Source organism: Somniosus microcephalus, unplaced genomic scaffold, assembly GCF_052327205.1.
Source record: "Somniosus microcephalus isolate GS21.2 unplaced genomic scaffold, FLI_Smic_1.0 unresolved_chr2, whole genome shotgun sequence".
Lineage (NCBI taxonomy): Eukaryota > Metazoa > Chordata > Chondrichthyes > Squaliformes > Somniosidae > Somniosus > Somniosus microcephalus.
Window position 1 is genome coordinate 36059394 of NW_028225180.1, and position 21633 is coordinate 36081026.

General features: G+C 50.5%; 1 protein-coding gene across 2 annotated transcripts in view; it reads right to left on the reverse strand.

Annotated features, from left to right (window-relative positions):
• The window catches only part of LOC147092464 (oxysterol-binding protein 1-like), a 126370-nt gene that overhangs the window by 23809 nt on the left and 80928 nt on the right, over positions 1–21633 (reverse strand). For both annotated transcript variants that reach the window (XM_085975935.1, XM_085975936.1), the window contains 5 exons: positions 10577–10759; positions 8653–8898; positions 6580–6700; positions 5884–5987; positions 1292–1387 (listed from right to left, as the gene is read on the reverse strand). In XM_085975935.1, the coding sequence (XP_085832061.1) occupies positions 1292–1387; positions 5884–5987; positions 6580–6700; positions 8653–8898; positions 10577–10759 (750 nt within the window). The remainder of the gene's footprint in view (positions 1–1291; positions 1388–5883; positions 5988–6579; positions 6701–8652; positions 8899–10576; positions 10760–21633) is intronic.

Below are 21633 nucleotides of genomic sequence, written 5' to 3' on the forward strand. Positions count from 1 at the left end.
ACTATGATGACTATCTATGACTCTATGATCCGACCTGCATGTGACTCCAGTCCCACACGATTTGATTGGCTCTTTATGCCCTCAAAGCAAAGTAGGGAATGCACAATCAATGGGACCCTTGTAAGCTCCACCCACATCCAAAGAACAAGTTAGCAATAAGAATATGATCGATATCTGGGGGGAGAGCAGGGAGGGGACAGGGAGGTTTGAGGGGGACATCTTCACAGCAGCTTACATTTATACAGCACCTTTAATGTACTAAGTACGTCCCAAGGTGCTTCACAGGAGCGATTATCGAACAAAATTTGACAGAGCCACAATAAGACGATATTAGGACAGGTGACCAAAAGCTCGGACAAAGAGGTAGGTTTTAAGGAGCGTCTTAAAGGAGGAGAGAGAGGTAGAAGGGTTTAGGAAGGGAATTCCAGACTTTGGGGCCTCAGCGGCTGAAGGCACGGCTGCCACTGGTGGAGCGATTAAAATCGTGGGGGGGGGGGGCGGTGGGGGCAATGTGCAAGCGGTGAGGATTGGAGGAACGCCGATATCTCGGAGGGTTGTAGGGCTGGAGGAGGTTCTCTCTCTTAGACAGTCCCTCGGAACCTAGGATGACTTGCTTCCACATTAAAATGAGTTCTCAGGTGACGGATGAGTCCAATGCGGGACCTACAGTCTCTGTCACAGGTGGGGCAGACGGTGGTTGAAGGGGCGGGTGGGTGGGGTGTGTGGATTGACGTGCGCTCCTCCCACTGTTTGCGCTTGGCTTCCGCTTGCTCCCGGCGAAGAGACTCGAGGTGTTCGCCGCCTTCCCAGATGATTCTCCTCCACTTTGTGCGGTCTTGGGCCAGGGATTCCTAGGTGTCAGTGGGGATGTTGCACTTTTTCCAAGGAGGCTTTGAGGGTGTCCTTGAAGCGTTTCCTCTGCCCACCTGGGGCTCTCTTGCCGTGTCGGAGCTCCGAGTGGAGCGCTTGCTTTGGGAGCCCCAGTTTTGGGAGCAGGTTACAAAGATAGGGAAGAGGCGAGGCCATGGAGGGGTTTGAACACGGGAATGGAAATTGGGCAGGGCGACCGAGAGTCAATGTCGGTCAGCGAGCACGGGGCTGGGGGTGAAGGTGAGGATAACGGGTGAATGGGACTGGATGTATTTCTCATGGCAGGAGTTGAGGAGGAAACTATCCTGAGAGAAGGGGGTGGGAATCGACAGGCGGGAGCTTGGAGAGGGGCTGGCAGGCCGAGGTACCTTTGCTCACACCGAGCTCTCGTGTGCGTTGTCTTAATATTTGAGGAACCTACCTTCCGTGCCACGTCCCGAGAGAAATAGCTGTAAGGTGCAAACTTTAAGTGGCACCTGTCCCCTGTCCTCTTGTTGAAGATGTCGATTTCCCCGCTCTGTTAGCACAAAAACAAGAGTGTGACGGTAAGTACTGGTCAGTTCAAGTATCCTAGGAACACAAGAGGAGGCCATTCAGCCCCTCTAACCTGTTGCACAGGAACGGGAGGAGGCCATTTAACCCCTCGAGCCTGTTACACAGGAACAGGAAGAGGCCTCTCAGCCCCAAGAGCCTGTTACATTGGAACAGGAGGAGGCCATTCAGCCCCGAGGGCCTGTTACACAGGAACAGGAGGAGGCTATTCAGCCCCTCGAGCCTGTTACACAGGAACAGGAAGAGGCCTCTCAGCCCCGAGAGCCTGTTACATTGGAACAGGAGGAGGCCATTCAGCCCCGAGGGCCTGTTACACAGGAACAGGAGGAGGCCTCTCAGCCCCGAGAGCCTGTTACATTGGAACAGGAGGAGGCCATTCAGCCCCGAGAGCCGGTTCCACCATTCAATTAGATTGCGGCTGGTCTGTACCTCAACTTCATTCACCCGCTTTGGTTCTGTAACCCTGAATACCCCTGCGTAACAAAAATGTATCCACCTCAGTTTAGAAATTATCAATTGACCCCAGCCTCAACAGCTTTTTGTTTTGGGAGGGGGGGGGGGGTGGGGTAGAGTTCCAGATTTCCACTACCCTTTGAATGAGGAGGTGCTTCCTGACATCACCCCAAACAGCCTGACTCTACTTTTGAGGTTATGCCCCCTTGTTCTGGGCTCCCCCCACCAGTGGAAATAGTTGCGCTCTATCTGTCTTATCAACTCCTTTAACAATCAGAAACACCTCAATTAGATGACCCCTTAATCTTTATTCGGTGGATTACAAGCCTAGTCCATGCAACCTGTCCTCAGAATGATACCAGGGCTTAAAGGGTGAAATTCAATCCCAGATAGCACTGTGAAAATCGACTGAATTTGTAGTAACTGGGTTCGGTATCGAATGGACTTTTTAATTCTGATAATCTACCCCCAAAACTATACACCAGAATCAGCAGCAGGGTTCTCAATCTCTGTCACCCAGATTGATTGTTATGCAACCATACATATTTACAGCAGAGGCCATTTGGCCCAACACGGCACGATTGGTTACATTCTTCAACAATTCCAAACTAATCCCACTGCCCCACGCTCTCCCCGTACTCCTGTATCAATCCCAAACTAATACCATTGACAGGCTCTCTCCCCAAAGCACCATTATCAATCACAAACTAATCCCACTGCCTGGCTCGCTCCCCATAGCCCTGTATCCATCCCAAACTAAACATAGAAGATAGGAACAGCAGTAGGCCATTCGGCCCTTCGAGCCTGATCCACCATTTATATGAAATCATGGCTGATCATCCAATTTCAGTACCCTGTCTTCTCCCCATACCCCTTGATCCCTTTAGCCTTAAGAAATATATCTAACTCCTTCTTGAATATATTTAATGAATTGGCCTCAACTGCCTTCTGCGGTAGAGAATTCCACAGGTTCACCACTCTCTGGGTGAAGAAATTCCTCCTCATCTCAGTCCTAAATGGCTTACCCCTTATCCTTAGACTGTGACCCCTGGCTCTGGACTCCCCCGCCATCGGGAACATCCTTCCTGCATCTAGTCTGTCTAGTCCTGTTAGAATTTTATAAGTTTCAATGAGATCCCCTCTCATTCTTCTAAACTCCAGCAAATATAAGCCCAATCGCTCCTCATACATCATTCCTGCCATCCCAAGTATCAGTCTGGTGAATCATCGCTGCACTTCCTCCATGGCAAGAACATCCTTCCTCAGATAAGGCGACCAAAACTGCACACAATACTCAAGGTGTGGTCTCACCAAGGCCCTGTGCAACTGCAGCAAGACATCCTCGCTCCTGTACTCGAATCCTCTCGCTATGAAGGCCAACATACCATTTGCCTTCTTAACCGCCTGCATGCTTACCTTCAGCCACTGGTGCACAAGGACACCCAGGTCTCGTTGCACTTCCCCTTTTCCCAATCTATTGCCGTTCAGATAATAACCTGCCTTCCTGTTTTTGTCACCAAAGTGGATAACCTCGCATTTATCCACATTATACTGCATCTGCCCAATCACCCAACCTGTCCAAATAATACTGGAGTTTCTCTGAATCCTCCTCAGAGCACACATGCCCACCCAGCTTTGTGTCGTCTGCAAACGTGGAGATATTACCACTAGTTCCCTCGTCTAGATCATTGATATATATTGTGAATAACTGGGGTCCCAGCGCCGATCCCCGCTAGTCACTGCCTGCCACTCGGAAAAAGACCCGTTTATTCCAACTCTTTGCTTCCCCAATCCCATGTGCTTTAACTTTGCACGCTAATCTCTTGTGGGACCTTATCGAAAGCCTTCTGAAAGTCCAAATACACATCCACTGGTTCTCCCTTATCTATTCTACCAGTTACATCCTCAAAAAATTCCAGATTAGTCAAGCATGATTTACCTTTTGTAAATTCATGTGGACTTTGTCCGATCCTGTCACTGTTTTCCAAGTGCTCTGCTATTACATCTTTATAATGGACTCTAGCATTTTCCCCACTACCGATGTCAGGCTTACCGGTTTATAATTCCCTATTTTCTCTCTACCACCTTTTTAAATAGTGGGGTTACATTAGATACCCTCCAATCCATGGGAACTGTTCCAGAGTCTATAGAATTTTGGAAGATGACCAGCAATGCATCTACTATTTCTAGGGCCACTTCCTTAAGTACCCTAGGAGGTAGATTATAAGGCCCTGGGGATTTATCAGCCTTCAATCCCGTCAATTTCCCTACAAATACTGATTTAATTCAGTTCCTTCCTCTCTTTAGATCCTATGTTCCCCGACATCCCTGGGAGGTTATTTGTGTCCTCCTTTGTGAAGACAGAACCAAAGTATGTATTTAATTGGTCTGCCATTTCTTTGTTCCCCAATATAAATTCCCCTGATTCTGACTGCAAGGGACCTATGCTTGACTTCACCAATCTTTTTCGCTTCACATATCTATAGAAGCTTTTAGTCAGTTTTTATGTTCCCTGCAAGCTTACTGCCATACTCTATTTTCCCCCTCTTAATTAATCCCTTTGTCCTCCTTTGCTGAATCCTAAACTGCTCCCAATCCTCAAGTTTGCTGCTTTTTCTGGCCAATTTAGATGTCCTCTCCTTGGATCTTATGCTAGCCCTAATTTCCCTCGTTAGCCACGGTTGAGTCACCTTTTCTGTTTTATTTTTATGCCAAACAGGGATGAACAAATTCTGTAGTTCATCCATGCGATCTTTAAATGTTTGCCATTGCCTATCCACTGTCAACCCTTTAAGTAACATTCCCCAATCCATCCTAGCGAACTCGCGCCTCATACCATCGTAGTTTCCTTTATTTAAATTCAGGACCCTAGTCTCTGAGTCAACTACTTCACTCTCCATCTTAATGAAGAATTCTATCATATTATGATCGCTCCTCCCCAAGGGGCCTCGCACAACAAGATTGCTAATTACTCCTCGACATATTGGTCCAGGAAACCATCCCGTATACACTCCAAGAATTCCTCCTCCACAGTATTGTTACTAATTTGGTTAGTATTATTAATTATTAATCCCGCTACCCCGCTCTCTTCCCGTTGCCCTGTATCCATCCCAAACTAAACCACTGTCCCGCTCTCTCCCCACAGCCCTGTATCAATCCCAAACTAATCCCACTGCCCCGCTCGCAACATTGCCCTGTATCAATCCCAAACAATTACCACTGTCCCGCTCTCTCCCCACTGCCCTGCATCAATCCCAAACTAATCCCACTGCCCCGCTCTCTCCCCATAGTCCTGTATCAATCCCAAACTAATGCCACTGCCCCACTCTTCCCAAAGCCCCGTTATCAATCCCAAACTAATTTCACTGCCTCGTTCTCTCCCCATAGCACTGTAACAACCCTAAACTAATCTCACTGCCTCGCTCTCAGGCAATGATGTACGTTTGAAGTGTTGTCACTACTGTAAAGTATGGAAGGCGGCAGCCAATGAGCACACAGAAAACTTCCACAAACAACAATGCAGTAAATAACTGGATCAAATGTTTTTTTTTTTTTTTTTATAAAGTGATGTTGGTTGAGGGATAAATATTGGCCCAGGACAGTGGGGGGAACTCCACTGCTCTCCTTCCAAATAGTGACCATGGGATCTTTTACATCCATCTGAGACAGCAGGCGAGGTCTCGATTTAAAAATTTAAAATCTCACCCGAAAGACGGGACCTTCGATAGTGCGGCCCTCCCTCAGTACTGCCCCTCCGACAGTGCAGCGCACCCTCAGTACTACCCCTCCGACAGTGCGGCGCTCCCTCGGTACTGCCCAGCCAACAGTGCAGCGCTCCCTCGGTACTGCCCCTCCAGCAGTGCAGCGCTCCCTCAGTACTGCACCTCCGACAGTGCAGCGCTCCCTCAGTACTGCCCCTCCGACAGTGCAGCGCTCCCTCAGTACTGCCCCTCATACAGTGCAGCACTCCCTCAGTACTGCCCCTCATACAGTGCAGCGCTCCCTCACCTGGTCGATCCACAGCTTGCCTACGATGATGTTGTGCACTGTGGTGGTGACTTTTCTCCACGAGTAATGGTTGCCACTTTGATGGAAGGTGCAGTGGATGGAGCCTGCAGCACAGAAGACACGTGTATCAAAGGATTGGCACATCATACGCTTAGAAAGCACCAGTGGCAGGTCAGTGGACATGTATGTGGGGAGGGGGTGGGAGTGGGTAAATGGTAATTCTATTACCCACATAATGGGCACCAGACCTTACCCAGTCCCTGCCTGGGTGTGTGAGAGACTCCAGTCCGGGCCTGTGTGTGTGTCTGACTCCAGTCCTTACTCAGTCTCAGCCTATGTGTGACTCCAGCCCCTATCCAGTCTGGGTCTATGTGACTCCAGTCATTACCCAGTCTGGGACTATGTGACTCCAGCCCCTACCCAGTCTGGGTCTATATGTGACTCCAGTCATTACCTAGTCTGGGTCTATAGGTGACTCCAGCCCCTACCCAGTGTGGGTCTATATGTGACTCCAGTCATTACCTAGTCTGGGACTATAGATAACTCCAGTCCTTATCCGTCTGACCCAATAAATGCTGGCATTGCCAGCAATGCCCACGACCGGAGAACGAATATAATTAATGACATATTGTTTTTAAACCACCCACACAGCAAGCTGGGATTGTCCCGCAGCTGATGAACCACTGGCACACTTACCCAGGGGCATGATGGACAGGTATTTGCCTCGGAACTTGCTGGCGATGGCTATCTCCTGGCGCAGTGCCCAGCCATTCTTGGACTCCGCGTGATGGGCAGCGGCCGGAGGGTGGTGGCTGACCTGTGCGGTGGGGGTTCAAAGCAGCACATCGTTAAAAACATTACGCCCTCCCCCGAAACGATCCAATCAGTGCCTCCTCCAGGTCAACACCGTGTCCTAGCAGGTGGCCCATGGGCTTCAGTTAGAGCGAGCTTCCCTTCACCAGTTACCAGATCTCCCGTAACCACCCCACTCCGTGAACAAAGTCAGAAGTACTTCCGCTTGGATCGGAGTCCGTTCGCTTACTGGCCTGCTTCGGCTCCCGGCCCGGCAATGCTTTGATTTTAAAACTCAGCCTTATTTTCAAATCCCTCCCTGGCCCTCGCCCCCCACCCCACACTTCCCTAACTCTGTAACCTCCTCCAGCCCTACAACATAAGAAATAGGAGCAGGAATAGGCCACTTGGCCCCTCGAGCCTGCTCCGCCATTCAATAAGATCGTGGCTGATCTTGGGCTCAAAGCCACTTCCCTGCCCGCTCCCCATAACCCTTATCTTGCAAAAATCTGTCTATCTCCACCTCAAATGTATTTAATGACCCAGCCGCCACAGCTCTATGGGGCAGAGAATTCCACAGACTTACGACCCTCAGAAGAAATTCCTCCTCATCTCAGTTCTAAAAGGGTGACCCTTTATTCTGAAACTGTGCCCCCGAGTTCTAGATTTCCCCATGAGGGGAAACATCCCCTCTGCATCTACCTTGTGGAGCCCCCTCAGTATCTTATATGTTTCAACCCTCAGATCTCTGCGCTCCTGCAATTCCGGCCTCCTGCGCATCTCCCAATTTCCATCGCTCCAACATTGGCGGCCGTGCCTTCATGTGCCTCGGCCCCAAGCTCTGGAATTCCCCTCCGTGAACCTCTCTACCTTTCTTTCCGCCTCCTTAAATCCTACCTCTTTGACCAAGCTTTTGGTCACCTGTCCTAATATCTTATGTGGCTCCGTGTCAAATTTTTGTTTGATTAATACTCCTGTGAAGCGCCTTGGGACGTTTTTGGTACATTAAAAGGCGCGGTTGTCCCAAAGCACTCTGCAGCCAATGAAGTACCTTTTGACGCGCGGTCACTGTTGTGATGTAGGAAACGCAGCAGCCAAATTTGCGCACAGCAAGCTCCCACAAACAGCAACGCGATCGTGACCGGTTCACCTGCTGTCGACCGAGGAATCCGGAGCTCGTGAAAGGCGCTGTATACACGTATCTCCCTTCTTCCTTTGATACAAGTTGCCCAGTTAATAGGCCGCAGCTACACCTCATCCCTGTGAAGCGAGGGCTTCAGCCTAGCTTCCGGAAAGAGAGAGGGGAGCCACACATTTAATTCCAGCACCCGGTATACAAGTCAAGTTCTGTTACGTGCCCTAGATTTTGGACAGTGAAAGGTGCGCTCCGGATCATAAGGGACTCGCGGTCCACTCGACCAGCAACGCTAAACTCAAATGTCTGGCATAGAATATGGGGATAGGGCAAGGAAAGTGGAGTTCAGGTAGATTATCAGCCACGATCTTATTGAATGGCGGAGCAGGATCGAAGGGCCTACTCCTGCTCAGATTTCTAGCGTCAGCCATGGCCCATTGGGGTAGCACTCTCGCCTCAGAGTCAGAAGGCTGCGGGTTCCCACTCCAGAGACTTGAGCACAAAAATCTAGGCTGGCACTCCAGTACCAGTACCGAGGGAGAGCTGCACTGTCGGCGGTGCCGTCTTTCGGATGAGACGTCACACCGAAGCCCCGTCTGCTCGCTCAGGTGGACGTCAACTTGCTGTGCGGAAATTGGCTGCCGCATTTCAACAGTGACTGTGCTTCGAAAAGTACTACACGCTTTGGGACATCCGGAAATCGTGAAAGGCGCTATAGAAATGCAAGTCTTTCTTTCTTTACAGGCTCGAGGGGCTGTATGGCCTACTCCTGCTCCGATTTCTGGTGTTCTAGAAGCCCCATACAACAGTGAGGGGGAACAGGAAGGGGGCTCGATATTCACCTGCTCACAAATGGACCGGAAGCCCTCATCTTCCAGCCGGTCCAGTTCAAAGGTCTCCCCGAGCAAGGGGTTGAAAGGCTTTCCTGTTCGGAAGACGGTGGTCGAGTACGAGGACACGGTGAATGCAGCCACGTAGCACAGCTGCTCTAAGGCACTGTCGCACTTGGAGGCTCGGTCCAGGAGCTCGTGGTATTCCAGGTCCTCTGTTAACCGCTGGAGCATTGACAGGGGCTCGTTAAAGTTAACCTGGAAGGGGGCAGTGTCACAACGGAGAAAGTCCCAAGGGCAGAATTAGAAACCGGCACAGGCTTGATCAATTCAACTTGTACATAACTATCGAGTGTAGCAAACCTCATCCCTTTCACTGTGTGTATACAGAAACCATTGTACCAGACTCCATCTCCCTCACTCCCAGTGTACGTCACACCCAGTGTACCTGACCCCCATCTCCCTCACTCCCAGTGTACCAGACCCCCATCGCACTCTCTCCGTGTACCAGACCCCACCTCCCTCACTCCGTGTACCAGACCCCACCTCCCTCACTCCGTGTACCAGACCCCATCGCACTCACTCCCAGCGTACCTCACACCCAGTGCACCAGTCCCCATCTCCCTCACACCCAGTGCACCAGTCCCCATCTCCCTCACTCCCAGTGCACCAGTCCCCATCTCCCTCACTCCCAGTGCACCAGTCCCCATCTCCCTCACTCCCAGTGCACCAGTCCCCATCTCCCTCACTCCCAGTGCACCAGTCCCCATCTCCCTCACTCCCAGTGCACCAGTCCCCATCTCCCTCACTCCCAGTGCACCAGTCCCCATCTCCCTCACTCCCAGTGCACCAGTCCCCATCTCCCTCACTCCCAGTGCACCAGTCCCCATCTCCCTCACTCCCAGTGCACCAGTCCCCATCTCCCTCACTCCCAGTGCACCAGTCCCCATCTCCCTCACTCCCAGTGCACCAGTCCCCATCTCCCTCACTCCCAGTGCACCAGTCCCCATCTCCCTCACTCCCAGTGCACCAGTCCCCATCTCCCTCACTCCCAGTGCACCAGTCCCCATCTCCCTCACTCCCAGTGCACCAGTCCCCATCTCCCTCACTCCCAGTGCACCAGTCCCCATCTCCCTCACTCCCAGTGCACCAGTCCCCATCTCCCTCACTCCCAGTGCACCAGTCCCCATCTCCCTCACTCCCAGTGCACCAGTCCCCATCTCCCTCACTCCCAGTGCACCAATCCCCATCTCCCTCACTCCCAGTGCACCAGTCCCCATCTCCCTCACTCCCAGTGCACCAGTCCCCATCTCCCTCACTCCCAGTGTACCAGTCCCCATCTCCCTCACTCCCAGTGTACCTCACACCCAGTGTACCAGACCCCCATCGCACTCACTCCCAGCGTACCTCACACCCAGTGTACCAGACCCCGTCTCCCTCACTCCGTGTACCTCACACCCAGCGTACCAGACCCCATCACACTCACTCCGTGTACCTCACACCCAGTGTACAAGACCCCATTGCACTCACTCCCAGTCTACATCACACCCAGTGTACCAGACCCCATCCCATTCACACTGTGTACGTCACTCCCAGTGTACCAAACCCCATCCCATTCACACCCAGTGTACGTCACTCCCAGTGTACCAAACCCCATCCCATTCACTCCCAGTGTACCTGACCCCCATCCCATTCACTCCCAGTGTACCAAACCTCATCCCATTCACACCCAGTGTACGTCACTCCCTGTTTACCTGACCCCATCCCATTCACTCCCAGTGTACTAGACCCCCATCTCACTCACTCCCAGTGTACCAGACCGGGGTGTAGGTTTGGATCACCGGCGAGTGCCCTGACTCTGTACCCGAAGCCCACATCATGACCAAGTGCCACTTTACCCGTGCTTCAGGTCGTCCTGCTGCGGCGCCGTACTCACAGGCATTGGGATTTTGGACAGCTCCTTTCCGATGCAGTTCTTCATGATGCTCCAGAGGTTCAGGCTGTAGTTGGGTTTGTCGGGAATGCGGTTCCTCCGGTTGCCCTTGGTTACCGCCTCCTTGCTGGCCGATTCCAGGGTGCTGGTGCTGGTGCTAGTGCTGGTCAGCGGATCTTCCAGGGTCTAGGGAGCAAGAGACGAGGAAAAAAGAGTTAAGTCAGAGGTCACAGCATCACACAGCACTGGAGGCGACCGTTCGGCCCATCCTGCCGGTGCCGGCTCTGTGACAGAGCGATCCGATTAGTCCCACTGCCCTGCTCTTTCCCCACAGCCCTGCAATTTTCTCCCCTTTAAGTATTTTTCCAATTCCTTTTTGAAAGTTACTATTGAATCTGCTTCTCCCGCCTGTTCAGGAGCGTATTCCAGGTCACAACAACTCGCTGTGTAAAAAAAATTTTCCACCTGTTTTTTTTTTTTTTTTTTAAACCAATTACCTTAAATCTGTGTCCTCTGGTTACTGATCCTTCTGCCACGGGAACGGTTTCTCCTCGTTTACTCTATCAAAATCCCCTTCATGATTTTGAACACCTAATAAATCTCCCCTGAACCTTCTCTGCTCTGATAACAACTCCGGCTGGGGGCCAGGCAGGAAAGGGGGGGGGGGGGCAGGCAGGAAGGGGGGGGGGGGGGCCAGGCAGGAAGGGGGGGGGGGGCCAGGCAGGAAGGGGGGGGGGGGCCAGGCAGGAAGGGGGGGGGGGGGGGCCAGGCAGGAAGGGGGGGGGGGGGCCAGGCAGGAAGGGGGGGGGGGGGCCAGGCAGGAAGGGGGGGGGGGGCCAGGCAGGAAGGGGGGGGGGGGCCAGGCAGGAAGGGGGGGGGGGGGCCAGGCAGGAAGGGGGGGGGGGGGCCAGGCAGGAAGGGGGGGGGGGGCCAGGCAGGAAGGGGGGGGGGGGGCCAGGCAGGAAGGGGGGGGGGGGGGGGGGGCCAGGCAGGAAGGGGGGGGGGGGCCAGGCAGGAAGGGGGGGGGGGGGGGGCCAGGCAGGAAGGGGGGGGGGGGGCCAGGCAGGAAGGGGGGGGGGGGGGCCAGGCAGGAAGGGGGGGGGGGGGCCAGGCAGGAAGGGGGGGGGGGGGCCAGGCAGGAAGGGGGGGGGGGGGGGCCAGGCAGGAAGGGGGGGGGGGGCCAGGCAGGAAGGGGGGGGGGGGGGGCCAGGCAGGAAGGGGGGGGGGGGCCAGGCAGGAAGGGGGGGGGGGGGCCAGGCAGGAAGGGGGGGGGGGGGCCAGGCAGGAAGGGGGGGGGGGGCCAGGCAGGAAGGGGGGGGGGGGGGGCAGGCAGGAAGGGGGGGGGGGGCAGGCAGGAAGGGGGGGGGGGGGCCAGGCAGGAAGGGGGGGGGGCCAGGCAGGAAGGGGGGGGGGGGCCAGGCAGGAAGGGGGGGGGGGCCAGGCAGGAAGGGGGGGGGGCCAGGCAGGAAGGGGGGGGGGGCCAGGCAGGAAGGGGGGGGGGGCCAGGCAGGAAGGGGGGGGGGGCCAGGCAGGAAGGGGGGGGGGGGGCCAGGCAGGAAGGGGGGGGGGGGCCAGGCAGGAAGGGGGGGGGGGCAGGCAGGAAGGGGGGGGGGGCCAGGCAGGAAGGGGGGGGGGGGCCAGGCAGGAAGGGGGGGGGGGCCAGGCAGGAAGGGGGGGGGGGGCCAGGCAGGAAGGGGGGGGGGGGCCAGGCAGGAAGGGGGGGGGGGGCCAGGCAGGAAGGGGGGGGGGGGGGGGCCAGGAAGAGGTAGAGGGGAAGCGGGGATAAGGAGCAAGAGCCAGCCACAAAGGAAGGATGGAGGGCTCCAAGCGAATAAGAGAGTGAGCGATGAAGAGCAGCACTTGGGACATGGGACTGTCTGAATATTGCTATGCTGGCTGGCTCAGGGACTCACACACACACACCCCTCCAGACGCACAGTTTCCGTATACCTCTAATGTCTACGAGGCTGAGCCTGTCTGTCATCGTCTGTTCTGAGAGTCTTGCTATCCACTCGAGCTCTTCCTTTATTTTGTCCTCCTCTTTCTCTTTCTCTCTCTATCAACTCTCCATTTGCCTCCTGCTCCTTCCCCAGCTCAACTCCCTTCCTGTGCCTCTCAAGTCTGGTCAATCTCCGTTCCATTTCTGACTTTCCTCTTCACTGACAGACACTCTAAAAAACAAGAACAGCAGCCCTGTGCCTTTGTTGGGGGGGGGGGGGGGGTGGCGGAGGGGACCGGGGGAAGAGGGAGGAGGAGGGGAAAGGGGACACACAGGGAACAGACACACATGAAAACTGCGACAGGCTCGGTCCTGGGAACATGCAACGTCAAATCCTGCAACACTGGAAAGACCGTTTCGGGAAACATTTGATTTAAAATGAAGAACACTGGGGCGGGTTAAGCAGTTGCAGGAACAGCAGGAACAGCAAGAACAGGCCTGTCAGCCACTTGGACCATGCTATTATATCATGGCTGATCTGCACCTAAACTCAATTTGTTCCTTCATACCCTTGCCTATCAAAAATCGATCTCTCGGTCTTCGCTGCTCCAACTGACCCCCAGCACCAACAGCCTTTTAGGAAGGAAGAGTGTTCCACATTTCCACTACCCTTTGTGTGAAGTGCTTCCCAACATCGCCCTGAAGGGCCTCGCTCTAAATTTAAGGATCGGCCTCCTTTACATAGCATTTACAGCACAGAAACAGGCCATTCGGCCCAACTGCTCCATGCCAGTGTTTATGCCCCACACAAGCCTCCTTCCACCCCTCTTCACCTAACCCCATCAGCATATTCTTCTATTCCTTTCTCTCGTGCTCATCAAGCGTCCCCTTAAATGCACCTATACTATTCGCCTCGAGCAATCCATATGGTAGCGAGTTCCACATTCTCACCACTCGCTGGGTAAAGAAGTTTCTCCTGAATTCCCTATTGGATTTATTAGTGACTGTCTCATATTTATGGCCCCCTAGTTCTAGTCTCCCCCACAAGTGGAAACATCTTCTCTCCCTCTACCCCATCAAACCCGTTCATAATCTTGAAATCCTCTATCGGGTCACCCCACAGTCTTCTCTTTTCTAGAGAAAAACACCCCAGCCTGTTCACTCTTTCCCGATTAGGTACAACCTCAGTTCTGGTATCATTCTAGTAAATCTTTTTTGCACCTTCTCCGGTGTCTCTGTATCCTTTTTATAATATGGAGACCTGAATTGTTCACAGTACTCCGAGTGTGGTCTAACCAAGGCTCTACACAAACTTAACATAACTTTTCTGCTTTTCAATTCTATTCCTCTAGAAATGAACCCGTGCTTTGTTTGTTTTTTTTTTTTTTTTTTAAGAATAGCCTTATTAACCTGCATCACTACTTTTAGGGATTTGTGCATCTGTACCCCCAGATTCCTTGACTCCTCTACCCCATTTAAACCCTTATTTTCCAAGGAATATGTGGCTTCCTTATTCTTTAACAAAACGTACCATCTCACACTTATCTATATTGAAGTTCATTTGCCAATTACATGCCCATTCTGCAAGTTTATTAACGTCTTCCTGTATTTTGTTGCAGTCTTCCTCTTTATTGACTACACCCCCCAATTTGGTGTCGTTTGCAAATTTTTGAAATTGTACTTCCAATTCCAGAGTCCAAAATGTTTATGTAAATAGTGAACAACAGTGGTCCCGGCACAGATCCTCGTGGAACACCACTTTTCACTATTTACCAACCTGAGAAACTACCTTTAACCCCCGCTCTCTGTTTTCCTGTTTTGTAACCAGCTTGTTATCCATTCTGCTACTTGTCCCTACTCCACATGCTCTGATCTTAGTCAAGAGTCTACTGTACAGTACCTTATCGAAAGCCTTTTCGGAAATCCAAATATATTACGTCTACTACATTACCCTCATCTACCCTTTCTGTTACTTCAAATAATTTAATAAGGTTGGTCAAGCAAGACCTTCCCTTTTGAAATCCATGCTGACTACTCTATTATATTTTCAGTTTCTAGATGTTTTTCTATTACATCTGTGAGTAAGGATTCCATTACCTTTCCTACCACTGGCGTTAAGCTAATTGCTCTATAGTTCCCTGGACTTGTTCTATCTCCCTTTTAAATATAGGAATCACATTAGCAATCTGCTAGTCCTCTGGCACTATTCCCTTTAATTAGTTTTTATAAAAACATGCAATAGTGCCTCTGCTATCTCTTCCATAACTTCCTTTAATAGTCATGGATGCAATCCAGCCGGACCACTCTAAGTTTGATTAGTTTATCAATTATCTCCCCCGAGAGCGGAGAGGCAGCGGACCTGCGAGGGAGCACCAGAGGCGGCGGAGGTACTAAAGGAGCAGCCCGAGGCAGCGAGGCCCAGAGCCCCAAGAGCGGAGAGGCAGCAGACCTGCAAGGGAGCACCAGAGACGGCGGAGGTACTAAAGGAGCAGCCCGAGGCAGCGAGGCCCAGAGCCCCGAGAGCAGAGAGGCAGCGGACCTGCGAGGGAGCACCAGAGGCGGTGGAGGTACTAAAGGAGCAGCCCCGAGGCAGCGAGGCCCAGAGCCCCGAGAGCAGAGAGGCAGCAGACCTGCGAGGGAGCACCAGAGGCAGCGGACCTGCGAGGGAGCACCAGAGGCAGCGGCGGTATTTAAGGAGCTTACCAATCCAGGTTCCGGGAGAGGGAAGCAAAAATTGACGAAGTGTGACGTCACCAAGGAGCAGGTAAGTGATTGGTTGGTGAGTATTTTCTTTCTAAATTTTTCTAAACTTAAATTGTGGTTTCTAAGGTCTCTGTTGTGTAGCGGGGACTACTATTAAGCAAGGGCCCTTGAGTATATCATTTAATTGAAGTGAAATTGGTGGGATTCATTTAATTTTAATTAATTAATTAAAGGGTAAGTCATGGTAGGACAGCCCAGCCCCGTAGTATGCTCCTCCTGCTCTATGTGGGAAATCAGGCCCAGCGTCCCTGATGACCATGTGTGCGGGAAGTGTGTCCAGCTGCAGCTACTGACAGACTGCATTGCGGCACTGGAGCTGCGGATGGATTCATTTTGGAGCATTCGCGATGCTGAGGACGTCGTGAATATCACATTTAGCGAGTTGGTGCACAGGCAGGAAGGGAATGTGTGACCAGCAGGCAGAGTAAGAAGCGCAGGCAGGTAGTGCAGAAATCCCCTGTGGCCATCCCTCTCTCAAACAGATATACCACTTTGAATACTGTTTGGGGGGGGGGGGGGGAGATGACTCATCAGGGGAAGGCAGCAGCAGCCAACTTCCTGGCACCATGGGTGGCTCTGCTGCACAGGACGGGAGGAAAAAGAGTGGAAGAGCTATAGTGATAGGGGACTCAATTGTAAGGGCAATAGATAGGCGTTTTTGCGGCCGCAATCGAGACTCCAGGATGGTGTGTTGCCTCCCTGGTGCAAGGGTCAAGGACGTCTCGGAGCGGCTGCAGAACATTTTGGAGGGGGAGGGCGAACAGCCAGTTGTCGTGGTGCACATAGGCACCAACGATATAGGTAAAAAATGGGATGAGGTCCTAAAAGCAGAATATAGGGACTTAGGAGGTAAATTTAAAAATAGGACCTCAAAGGTAGTAATCTCAAGATTGCTACCAATGCCTCGTGCTAGTCAGAGTAGAAATAGGAGGATATTTCAAATGAATACGTGGCTAGAGGAATGGTGCAAGGAGGAGGGATTCAAATTCCTTGGACATTGGAACCGGTTCTGGGAGAGGTGGGACCAGTACAAACGGTTTGCACCTGGGCAGGGCCGGGACCGATGTCCTAGGGGGAGTGTTTGCTAGTGCTGTGGGGGAGGGTTTAAACTAAAGTGGCAGGGGGTTGGGAACCTGAGCAGGGAGACAGAGGAAAGGGAAACAAGGAAAAAAGCAAAAGACAGGAAGGAAAAAAACAAAATTAGAAGGCAAAGAACTCAACGGTTTAAATCAAACATGGTCACAGTAAATAATAATATATAGGTCGGAGAGCGTTAAAAAAACAAGCCTGAAGGCTTTGTGTCTTAATGCAAGGAGCATGCAAAACAAGGTGGATGAATTAGCTGCGCAAATAGAGGTAAACAAATATGATTTGATTGGGATTACAGAAACATGGCTCCAGGGTGGCCAAGGCTGGGAACTCAACATCCAGGGGTATTCAATATTTAGGAAGGATAGGCAAAAAAGGGAGGTGGGGTTGCATTGCTGGTTAAAGAGGGGATTAACACAATTGAAAGGAAGGATATTAACTCTGATGATGCGGAATCTGTATGGGTAGAACTGAGAAATATCAAGGGACAGAAATTGTTAGTGGGAGTGGTATATAGACCTCCAAACAGTAATGCGGAGGTTGGGGATGGCATTAAAATGGAAATTAGAGAAGCATGCAGTAAGGGCACAGCAGTCATCATGGGTGACTTTAATTTACATATAGATTAGGCTAACCAAATTAGTAAAAATACTGTGGAGGAGGAATTCCTAGAATGTTTACGGGATGGTTTCTGGAACAATATGTCGAGGAACCAACCAGAGATCGGGCCATCTTAGGCTGGGTATTATGTAATGAGAGAGGATTAATTAGCAATCTTGTTGTACGAGGCCCCTTGGGTCAGAGCGATCATAATATGATAGAATTCTTCATTAGGATGGAGAGTGAAGTAGTTGACTCGGAGATTAGGGTCCTGAATTTAAATAAAGGAAACTACGATGGTATGAGGCGCGAATTGGGTAGGATTGATAGGGGAATGTTACTCAAAGGGTTGACGGTGGATAGGCAATGGCAAACATTCAAAGACCGCATGGATGAACTACAGAAGCTGTTCATCCCAGTTTGGGATAAGAATAAAACAAAAAGGGTGACTCAACCATGGCTAACAAGGTAAATTAGGGATAGCATAAGATCCAAGGGGAGGGCATATAAATTGGCCAGAAAAAGCAGTAACCCTGTGGATTGGGAGTTCAGGATTCAACAAAGGAGGACAAAGGGATTAATTAAGAAGGGGAAAATAGAATATGAAAATAAGCTTGCAGGGGATATAAAAACTGACAGAGCTTTTATAGATATGTGAAGAGAAAAAGATTAATGAAATCAAGTGTAGGTCCCTTGCAGTCAGAAGCAGGGGAAGTTATAATGGGGAACAAAGAAATGGCTGACCAATTAAATGCATATTTTGGTTCTATCTTCACAAAGGAGGACACAAATAACCTCCCAGAGATGTTGGAGAACATAGGGTCTGATGAGAGGGAGGAACTGAAAGAAATCAGTATTTGTAGGGAAATGGTGTTAGGGAAATTGACGGGATTGAAGGCCGATAAATCCCCAGGGCCTGATAATCTACATCCTAGGGCACTTAAGGAGGTGGCCCTAGAAATAGTAGATGCATTGCTGATCATCTTCCAAAATTCGCTGGAATCTGGAACTGTACCCATGGATTGGAGGGTAGCTAATGTTACCCCACTATTCAAAAAGGGTGGTAGAGAGAAAGCGGGGAATTACAGACCGGTAACCCTGACATCGGTAGTGGGGAAAATGCTAGAGTCCATTATAAAGGATGTAATAGCTGAGCACTTGGAAAACAGTGACAGGATCGGACAAAGTCAACATGGATTTACAAAAGGTAAATTGTGCTTGACTAATCTACTGGAATTGTTTGAGGATGTAACTGGGAAAATAGATAACAGAGAACCAGTAGATGTGGTGTATTTGGACTTTCAAAAGGCTTTTGATAAAGTCCCGCATAAGAGATTAGCGTGTAAAGTTAAGGCACATGGGATTGGGGGCAAGGTATTGATTTGGATAGAGAACTGGTTGGCGGACAGAAAGCAGAGAGTAGGAATTAACGGGTCTTTTTCCGAGTGGCAGGCAGTGACTAGTGGGGTACCGCAGGGATCGGTCCTTGGACCCCAGCTATTCACAATATACATTAATGATCTAGATAAGGGAACTAGATGTAATATCTCCAAGTTTGCAGACGACACAAAGCTGGGTGGGCGTGTGTGCTGCGAGGAGGATGCCGAGAAACTCCAGGATGATTTGGACAGGTTGGGTGATTGGGCAGAAGCGTGGCAGATGCAATATAACGTGGATAAATGCGAGGTTATCCACTTTGGTGTCAAAAACAGAAAGGCAGACTATTATCTGAATGGCAATAGATTGGGAGAAGGGGAAGTGCAATGAGACCTGGGTGTCCTTGTGCACCAGTCGCTGAAGGTAAGCATGCAGGTGCAGCAGGCGGTGAAGAAGGCAAATGGTATGTTGGCCTTCATAGCGAAAGGGTTTGAGTACAGGAGTAAGGATGTCCTGCTGCAGTTGTACAGGGCCTTGGTGAGACCACACCTTGAGTACTGTGTGCAGTTTTGGTCACCTTATCTGAGGAAGGATGTCCTTGCCATGGAAGGAGTTCAGCAAAGATTCATAAGGCTTGTCCCTGGGATGGCAGGAATGACATATGAGGAGAGATTGGGTCGATTGGGCTTATACTCGCTGGAGTTTAGAAGAATGAGAGGGGATCTCATCGAAACTTACAAACTTCTGACAGGTCTGGAGAAACTAGATGCAGGTAGAATGTTCCCGATGGTTGGAGAGTCCAGAACCAGGGGTCATAGTCTAAGGATAAGGGGTAAGCCATTTAGGACAGAGATGAGGAAGAATTTCTTCACCCAGAGAGTGGTGAACCTGTGGAATTCTCTACCACAGAAGGCGGTTGAGGCCAAGTCTTTAAATATATTCAAGAAGGAGTTAGATATATTTCTTACAGCTAAAGGGATCAAGGGATATGGGGAGAAGGCAGGTACGGGGTACTGAGTTTGGATGATCAGCCATGATCTCATCGAATGGTGGAGCAGGCTCGAGGGGCCGAATGGCCTGCTCCTGCTCCTATCTTCTATGTTTCTACCTTAAATGTCTTTGCATCTTTTTTGATCAATGTCATGTCCACCATTACAGTCTCCCTGGTAAATAATGAAGCCAAGTAATTATTTAATATTTCTGTCTTTTGCCATCATTACCTGCGAGTTAACTGCATATACCTATCCTGATTTTTCTTTTGTTATTTATGTGTCTGTAGAATACTTCACTATTTCATTTTATAATGCTTGATAATTTAATTTTGTAGTTTCTCTTTACCTTCCTAAGTTTTTACGTCTACTTTCCTAACCTTTTCGTATTCCCTTTGCCATCCTCTCCTTTGTTGTCTATGTACTTAGTGTGTGCCTTTTTCTTTAGTTTCAATGTTGCCCTTATTTCTTTATTCATCTATGATGTGTCGTTACTGGCTAGTTTGTTCTTGCTTTTTAGTGGGATATATTTCTCCTGCACTCAATTGATCACCGTTAAGTGTTTCCCCCTGCTGTTCTATTTCTATGTTGGTCAGTAAATTTTCCTGTTTATTTTCCCTAGTTCCATTCTCACCCCCTTAAAATCAGCTTTGTTCCAATTTATTACTTTGGTCTTTGCCTTCTCAATCTTTATATTAAATCTTATGTTGTGATCGCTATTGCCTAGCTATTCCCCAATGCTTACTTCTCTTATCTGTTCTGGTTCATTCCCCATTACTAGATCCAGCAGTGCTCCCTCTCTTGTTGGGCTTTTACATACTGGTTGAGAAAGGGGGCCTGCAGACATTTTAAAATCTCCATTCCCTGTACCCCTCTCACTACCTCCTCTTGCCAGGTCTTTTGGGGGTCATTAAAATCTCTCATGATTATCATTCTACTTACTTTACTCATTTCACATATTTGCCTACACATTTCTTCCTCCACCCCCTCTCCACTGTTAGGTGGTCTACTGCATACCCTTATTAGCGTGATCGATCCCTTATCTTTTATTTCAATCCATATGGATTCCCCCACCAGAGGAAATAGTTTCTCAGTATCTACCCTATCAAATCATTTTAACATTGTAAACACCTCGACCACATCACCCCTTAAATTTTCTATACTTAAAAGGAAATACAAGCCAGGTTGAACAACCTGTCTTCATAATTTAACCCTCTTCAGCCCCAGTATCGTTCTGGTGAATCAGCGCTGCACCCCCTCCAAAGCCAGTATGTCCTTCCTGAGGTGAAGTGAGGTGCCCAGAACTGAACGCAGTACGACCGATGGGGTCTCACCAAGGCTCTGTACAAACTGAAGCATAACTTCCTCCCCTTTGTATTCCAGCCCTCAAGATCAAGGTCAACATTCCTTTGGGCTTTTTGATTGCTTGTTGGGCGTGTCTACTGGATGATGTGAGAACTTTGGACTCCTATATCTCTTGGCTCCTCTACAGTCCCTAGTTTATCACCGTTTAGAAAGTGTTCAATATCCTGGCGAGGTGATACGACGGCCATCTGGTCTGATGACGTCGACAGCCCCAAGGTTCGATACCAAGCGAGCGGTCCTAAGGAGACGGGAGGGGCGGATGACCTCACGGGAACAGGAGTAGGCCATTCAGCCCCTTGAGCCTGCTCCGCCAGTCAATGAGATCATGGTTGATCTGTATCCTAACTCGGTTCACCCGCCTTTGATCTACATCCCTTAATACCCTTGGTTAGCAAAACTCTATCGATATCAGACCTAAAATTATTAATTAAGCTAGTTTGTGGGAGAGTTCCACACTTTTACCACCCTTTGCATGAAGAAGTGTTTCCCAACTTCTCTCCCGAATGGCCTGGCTCTGATTTTAAGGTTATGTCCCCCTTGTCCGAGACTCCCCCACCACCAGAAAAGGTTTCTCTCTATCTACCCGATCAATTAATTTCAAAATCCTAAACAACTCCACCAAATCACCCCTCAACCTTCAATATTCCACGGAACACGAGCCTCGTTTATGCAATCTCTCCTCTAACCCTTGGAGCCCTGGTAACATTCTGGTGAATCTGCGCTGCACTCCTCCCACGTCAGGACTTGACGTTCAGCTCGTGACTTTTGGGATACAAACCCCTCACCAGTGTGAACTCATTGCAATTGGATCCTTGGAGTATTGTGTGCAGTTTTGGTTGCCTTATCTGAGGAAAGATGTTCTTGCCATGGAGGGAGTGCAGCAAAGATTCACCAGACTGATACCTGGGATGGCAGGAATGAGGTATGAGGAGAGATTG